Source organism: Phoenix dactylifera, chromosome 8, assembly GCF_051530095.1.
Source record: "Phoenix dactylifera cultivar Ajwa chromosome 8, Ajwa_hap1_PhDact_Kaust_v1.1, whole genome shotgun sequence".
Taxonomy (NCBI): Eukaryota; Viridiplantae; Streptophyta; class Magnoliopsida; order Arecales; family Arecaceae; genus Phoenix; species Phoenix dactylifera.
Window position 1 is genome coordinate 337,403 of NC_143197.1, and position 7,597 is coordinate 344,999.

General features: G+C 52.5%; 2 protein-coding genes across 2 annotated transcripts; one reads left to right on the forward strand and one right to left on the reverse strand.

The window, feature by feature from the left end:
• Nucleotides 1-3,874, forward strand: LOC103722652 (protein NRT1/ PTR FAMILY 5.6-like). Its single transcript, XM_008813286.5, has 4 exons — nucleotides 1-440; nucleotides 576-793; nucleotides 1,908-2,437; nucleotides 2,872-3,874. The coding sequence occupies exons 1-4, from the start codon at nucleotides 260-262 to the stop codon at nucleotides 3,749-3,751; spliced, it is 1,809 nt and encodes a 602-aa protein (XP_008811508.3). The 5' UTR covers nucleotides 1-259; the 3' UTR covers nucleotides 3,752-3,874.
• A 307-nt stretch (nucleotides 3,875-4,181) lies between these two features.
• On the reverse strand, nucleotides 4,182-6,891 carry LOC103722653 (glyoxal oxidase-related protein). Its single transcript, XM_008813288.6, has one exon. It carries the CDS (start codon nucleotides 6,564-6,566, stop codon nucleotides 4,884-4,886), a length of 1,683 nt encoding a protein of 560 aa, XP_008811510.3. The 5' UTR covers nucleotides 6,567-6,891; the 3' UTR covers nucleotides 4,182-4,883.
• Nucleotides 6,892-7,597: the final 706 nt, after the last annotated feature.

Here is a 7,597-nt window from a genome sequence, read left to right on the forward strand (position 1 = left end):
CCATTCAGTCTTCCTACTCGAGGATTCGATTCCTTTGCCCGCCAGCGACAGCTGAAGTGCTGGTAGGAGAGAATTTGTTATCGTCCAATATCCGAAACACCAGCAAAGGCCATAATTGCAGAAAAAATTAGGGCGTCCCAATTCGACGGGATGCTATATAAAGAGCCATGGAGCTCCCCTTGCTCTCAGCCAGCTTAGCGCACCTAATCAGTCTTCCCTCGCATCTTCAACTCCCCATCTCCAGTTCCTCTTCTCTTCTATGAGAACAGAACTAGCTGCAACCCCCATCTCGCTCATGGAACCGGGGATGTTCGACGAGAAGGGGAGAGGGGAGGCACAAGTTGAGGAAAAACGGGTCTATGATTCATCCGTTGATCACAAGGGAAGGGTTCCTCTCAGGGCCTCAACTGGAGCCTGGAAAGCAGCCCTCTTCATCATAGGTAATATATATTTATGGCCCGTGAGCACCTGAGAGAAGCTGAGTTGTGTATTAATTAGTTTCTCATGAAAGAGTTCATTCGTTTCATTATACATCGATCGATCGCGTATACATATGCTTTCCTTGCATGGTGCAGCAATAGAGTTCAGTGAGAGGCTGAGCTATTTCGGTCTGGCCACCAACCTCATCATATACCTGACCAAGGTGCTCCATCAGGAGGTGAAGACGGCGGCCAAGAACGTCAACTACTGGTCCGGGGTCACCACCGTGATGCCGCTCATCGGAGGGTTCATCGCCGACGCCTACCTGGGGAGGTTCTCCACCGTCCTCTGTTCCTCCCTCATTTATCTCGGGGTGAGCATGATGAGCATAACACCACCATGATGCTTTCTCTTTCTTGTTCCTTGATTAGTCCGTCACTTTCTTAATTTGTTTTGAAGGAGCTTCTTAAGATTTCCGGGCTAGGGAAAAAAATCGTCAAAAATACAAAACCACACACACACACACACGCACACGCACAAAGAAAAATTCTTAAGGGGAAGAAAGACATCGAGAAAAGAGAATTTTAATAGCGACCTCGCTCAGCAGGGCGCACCACTCGCCAGAGACGTTTCTTTCCTATTCCGGCCGCGGTGAATAACCGAACAAGTTATCCGAGATAATTCCAACGTCGGCGAATAAAGATGTGGGCCAAGGCCAATTTCGAGTCAGGCCAGGCCCGCACAAGTTTTACCTGATGGTGCACAACAACATGGGCAGCATCATGTCTGTCTGAGTCGATCACATCGTGCACCAACCCACTTCTACGCCCTTCCCATATTCCTGCCGTCGTGGCAGCTTGCATCGCCTTGCATGCATTCCAAGTTGCAAAGCTTACGACCACAGAGGCACATGACGCGCTGAACCACCAAAAAGATGGTTGTCGCTTTTCCCCTGCTGCCAATATTCTTCACACGGTCTTCGCGAACACGACGTTGGTCTATATTCTGTCGTTGGATATTTTCTCCTCACGTTTAACTGTTTTAAAAAAAAAAAATCACTGTCAAAAATTAAAAAAAAATCAAGTTCACTTCTCCAGAGTTACTGCACTCGATACCAAATAAGCACGCTTGACTCAGCTGACTTTCTTTACTTCGGCTGAAGCACTCTGATGGGTTTCTTATTACCTGATGGGTATCTGGTGCCGTTGCTATGCTACGTTCCTCCTGACTTTTTGCTGTCATGTTACTTTCCTCCTATGGAAGAACATACTTTTCGCTTCGACTGTCCGTCTCAATTGCAGCACAGCTAGTTTCAACCTAGGCACGACCCACCACCGAGGTGCAAAAGCCGATTTGGAATGCCGGACTTAAAACAAAGTCATATTACATATGATTGATTTTACGTTGATCATGAAATCTCGAAGAGTTTGTAACATAAAACAGCTAGCATCGAGTCTATATAATTCATTGGATCTTTCTTGTCGCAGGGTCTCATCCTCTTGACCATGTGTCAACTGGTCCCGGGCCTGAAGCCCTACCACAGATCATTACGACTCCATGAGATTATCTTCTTCGTGGCCATTTATTTGATCTCTATTGGCACTGGGGGTCACAAACCCGCACTCGAGAGCTTCGGAGCGGATCAATTCGACGACGACCATGAGGAGGAGAGGAAGAAGAAGATGTCATACTTTAACTGGTGGAACTTTGGGCTGTGCTGTGGGCTGTTGCTAGGGGTCACCGTGATTGTATACATCGAGGACAAGGTGAGCTGGGGTGTGGCTGATATTATCCTCACCTCGGTTATGGGAATCAGCCTGGTGATATTCTTGTTGGGGAGGCCATTCTACCGATACCGGGTGCCGACGGGTAGCCCCCTGACGCCCATGCTGCAAGTTCTCGTGGCAGCCATGGCCAAAAGACACCTCCCTCACCCTTCTCATGCCGGACAGTTGTACGAGGTTCCAAAGTCGCAGAAGAGTGACAAGAGACTGCTTTTCCACACCAACCAACTCAGGTATAATAAAACTATGCAGCTCCTTTCAACCTCACTCCTCTCGATTAGTTGATTCATTACTCTTCCATAAAACCCTAGCTGTCTGCGGGCTTTTCACTCGAGCACTATATAGCGTTTGGGCCCGATAACACTGTCGCTAGGCCTGGTGTTTCCCCTGCACTACCTTTAGATCAAATCATATCACCGCAGCGCCAAGATGGCCTTGACGAGCGGGACATGTTACCAGTTCCTGTACCTGGACCCGATTTACATTGCATTCTGAGTGAGCCCGTGGTTATAGCGGGCCACATGTGGGCCTCGTAACGCTATAGTCATCACGTTCGCTCGGCCAAATTTGCTTCGCTATTCGAACGCTAAAAGTCGCGACACTTTAATCCACTTGGCCTTTTATGTTCTCGGATCAATTCCTCCTGATTCCATAAATGAAATCGCAGGTTTCTTGACAAAGCCGCCATTATCGAGCATAGAGACGATGAGGCCGCCTTCGCAGCTGAGAAACTAAACCCATGGCGGCTAGCCACGGTGACTCAAGTGGAGGAGACCAAATTAATCCTCGCCATGGTTCCCATATGGTCAGCCTCCCTGCCATTCGGCATCTGCGTGGCACAAACCTCCACTTTCTTCATCAAGCAAGCTAGCATCATGGACCGAAAACTAGCCGGTGGCTTCGACGTCCCTCCAGCCTCTGTCTTCTCCCTTGCTGCCATCAGCATGATCATCTCTGTAAGCTTTTATGACAAGATTCTCGTACCCTTCTTAAGACGAGCCACTGGGAACGAGAGGGGCATGAGCATCCTCAGAAGGATCGGAATAGGCATGGTGTTCTGCATCGTCGCCATGGCTGCCGCAGCCATTGTAGAAAGGAAGAGGCTGAGGGTGGCCGAGGCAGAGCAAACAAGCGTGGTCTCCATGAGCGTACTTTGGCTGGTTCCTCAATTCATGATCATGGGCTTCGGCGATGGGTTCACCATTGTGGGCCTGCAAGAGTATTTCTACGATCAAGTGCCCGATTGCATGAGGAGCCTGGGACTGGCCTTCTACTTGAGCGTGATAGGCACAGGCAGCTTTTTGAGTAGCCTCTTGATCACTGTTGTTGACCATTTGACTGGGAAGGGAGGGAGGGCTGGCTGGTTCGCCAAGGACCTGAACGAGAGTCGCTTGGACCTCTTCTACTGGTTGCTAGCTGCTATGGCTGCAGTAGGCCTCTGTGGGTACGTGTACCTAGCCAGTAGGTACTCCTACAAAAATGTGCAGAGAAAGGTGGGAATTGCCAATTTCCCTCAAGAAGATGACATAGAATCTAGCAAATCTTGATATGTCTACATCAAACACCTCTATATGGATTGTTTCCAGTAGTATGTTTATGTTTGAAGAATGGCATTAGCTATGCTTTTGTTGTATCATCAAGGAGAATAAAATGTGTCATCACTTTGCAAATCTAACGAGTCAGTTTGTATCAGACACTTGAGCCATAAGGTTTAACTAGGTGCGATTATACCAGTACTAATGCACCGGATTCGATTAGAACTCTGCAGATAAGTATGCTTGAACGAGAGTAACACTAGAATGAGTGAGCCGTAAGGTTTAACTGGTGGTCAGAGCATCTGGGTCTTTCGTTGGCACCCGTATCCACAGTGAAACTAATGTCAGCCCGAAAACAGCACTCATCTTGTGTTGCTCTTGGAAGTGCTTTTTAAGAAACTCCACATGGGAATCATATTTGTTAATAAAATGGGCCACAAAATAACACATAGATAACTCATAGTGCTGATTTGATCATTGCTTGGCCGACCATATATACAAGGCTGGTCCTCCATCTTAAGAGTCGGGGCTAGATAAAGCCCCTATGGTTTTTGCCCCTACTAATCCATCTCTGAGCCATAAAGGTGGTTCCAGAAAGAAGAGACCGATATTGAGGACCTTTATTAGAGGACAACACTTGATGGGACTTGATTGCTAGCCAGCTAAAAAAGACTGCTGATCTATCGTCCCATTATTCTAATGCACGCGAAGGCAGTGCGCGTGCAAACCGTAGATAACTATCTCGACGGCTTCTTCCTACCGTCGCCAAACCTCCGTTGCCTTTCTTGATGTGTCACCAACTTCAACTATATATCAACACATCACTGATTCCGGATGAAAATATTGCGCCTTCATAAAGATAGACACTATACCTCCTTTAACCTTTTCTCCTCTCTGTTAAGCTCGCAGCTTTAGAACGAATCGATTCCTTCCACCCTAACGGAACACAAAGTTAACTAAATAATTAATTATTAACTAGGGTCAAGAATCTTTATTGTACTCCAATTATTCTTCTCGAAAGCTTTACTGGGCCACGGGGATTTAAAAACTTGCCTAAAAAAAAAAAAAAATCAAATTTTATTATTATCCACAATTATGGAACTAGAGCTCTGGCTTTGTCTTCTTTTCAGCTTGGGCTCCTCCTTTAGAGCACCAGCTGGACCCACCGGGCCGCACTCGGCACGCCCTGGTTAACCACGAACGCCATGTAATACCCCGGCGGCGCCACCCTCCCGTCCGGCGGTGCCTTGCAAGCAATGCGGTACCGATGCGGAGCCCCATCTCCGCCGCCACTTGCCACCTCCGCCGGCGGCGAAACGGCCAGCCTCACCATCCTCTGCCCCTGCGAGAACGAGTGGGTTGCGAAGGGCGCGCTTAGGAGGTTTACCTCCAGAACCCCCACCACCGGCAGCGCCACCTCTACCTCCACCTCGAACCCCTCCCCGTAACCCACCTTCTCCGGTGCAGCCTCGAGCCCCGCCCGGAGGCTGGCCTTATCCGGCGACAGATACTCCGGCGAGAACGCCTCCACCCGGAGCTCCGTCGGGAATTCGCCTTCGAAGCGGTAGAAGTAGTGGGGGTTGCTTCCCGCCACCAGGACCCGCCCGTCCGGCAGGAGGTTGGCCGTGGAATGGTACATCCGGGGGATCTCGGTCGGGGTCAGCGTCATGAACCTTAATCCGTCAGGTTCGTTGGGCCGATAAAGGACCGGGTTGAGGCACGGTCTGGAGGCCAACTCGAAGCCCTGAGAGCCGGCCTGCGCGCCGTTGATGATGAGGACCTCTCCCGTGGGCAGCATCACCATGTCGCCCATGATCCTCGGGAACGCCATCTCCTCCATGGCCCATACCGGGTCCGTGTCGGTCGCCACGAGCCGGCCGCACGTGACCCCGGCCGGCATGTCGAAGTCCCGGTGGAGAAAGGCCCCGTACTGGGCCCCGCCGCAGACCACGACCTCGGCCCTGGAGTAGCCGTCCGCCGGGTCGAGAGGGAGCATGGCGGAGGAGCCGCCGGAGGGATAGTTGCGGGGCCCGCCATCGAGGACGGGGTACTCGCGGAGGACGTCGCCGGTGTCTGGGTCGTAGAGGACGGACCGGTCGTTGGCGAAGACGAAGAGGTGGCCGTCGGGGAGGAGGTGGACGAAGGGGTAGAGGTTGTCCATCTGGGGGTCCGAGGCGGCGGCGAGGAAGGGGAAGGGGCGGAGGGGACGGTCCGGCGGATAGAACTCGACGGAGGGGGCGGCGCGGCCGCCGACGATGACGACGGAGCCGTCGGGGAGGATCTGGTTGGTGGCGTACCAGCGCCCGGCGGCGAGGAGGGGGGAGGGGAGCTCGAGCCAGTCGCAGGGGCTGCGGTCGTCGAGGGAGCAGGGAGAGATGGTGCGGAGCTTGCGGAGGCCGTCGAGGTCGCCGCCAGTCTGGAGGAGGGTGCCGTCGGGGAGGAACTGACCGGAGGAGCACCAGGTGTCGGTGAGGATGGAGAGGGGGCGGAGCCGGCGGGTGGCGGGGTCGAGGAGGGCGGAGTGGGCGGTGCAGTCGCCGCCGGGGAGGGCGCGGTCGGTGGGGTCGCGGCGGCAGTGGCTCTTGGGGAGGGGGAGCCGGGAAGGCCCGATGTCGGTCCTGTCCAGGAGGACGACCGTGCCGAACCGGGTGACGGCCGTGTGCATGGAGGCGATGCCGGCGTCCTCGACCAGCACCTCCCAGGTGCCGGGTAGCTGCGCACGCGTGAGGCTCACGCTCGTCAGCAGCAGCAGCAGCAGCAGCACGTGCAAGGACAGACGGACGAGGCCGTGGGGCGGTCCGGTGGAAGCGGAGGCCGCTGCTGCCATGGTCGGAATTTCTGTACTTCAGAACGTCCGGAGTCAAATGTAGGAGTGGGCGTCTTTGAGCTTAAAATGGCGACCTCGATTCGGCTCCACCTGGAGTATATAGTTGGAGGGGAGGCATCGTAAACGAAACGAAGAGAAAAGCTCAAGTAACGACGCCCGGCCACCGCAGAAAGAGTAGCCCGCAATGTGGCCAAAAGAGAAAAATAAAAGAAGAGGCAAGGCTGCTGCTAATAAGCTGGCATTGAGCAAGCCTGGATCAAGGGATGACCGTTTGATGGCAGCGTTTTGGACTGCCAGAATCTCATTTTAGCACCGAAATCTTATGCACCATGGAATTCGTATAAAAGCGTTAGATATATATATATAGAGAGAGAGATGGTGGGGGAGAGAGCGCCCACCGTTTCCGGTGTGCGTCCACCGTTCTCGGCGGAGCCCACATCAACGGTGGGAGATGCAGACGGGTTAAAGGGGCCGGCACGTTCCGGGGCGGGTGTTGTGGCACCCGCAGCATCTACCCCGTGTCATGTGATTCTCCTGATGGGCCAAGTGGGTCGTAAGGTTTACGAAAGCAGACGATAGAAAATAAAACAATCCGTGTTGTGCTCTTGAACAGGACATGTGCCTGCCGCCTAGCTGATTACGACCGTCCACCCACTAGCTTAGTAGACTCTCATCAAGGGTTGCGGTTTGGACCCGCTGCCGTTGCAGGCTCCGGGTGTGCTGCAAGGATAACTTTAAGAGTCGTGCAACATTTTGATGGTCCCGTTAAAAAAATAAGGGCCATTGGAAGATGAATAGCATCTCTCAGCAATTTAGCGGCCGGCATCTGATTACGGACTCATTATTCCGGAGCAGACGGGGAATTCCTTAGCATAATAGCATGTTCTCGGTCTTGGTTTGCCAAAGTAGGTCCTCTAAATCCAGAGAAGGAACTGCCGCTCTTCCTTCGAGTTAGCAGCAAAACTGCACGACATGGGCCATAAATTCACGCTCCAATAATTATGAACAATGATAAAGATGTTGTCGTCACG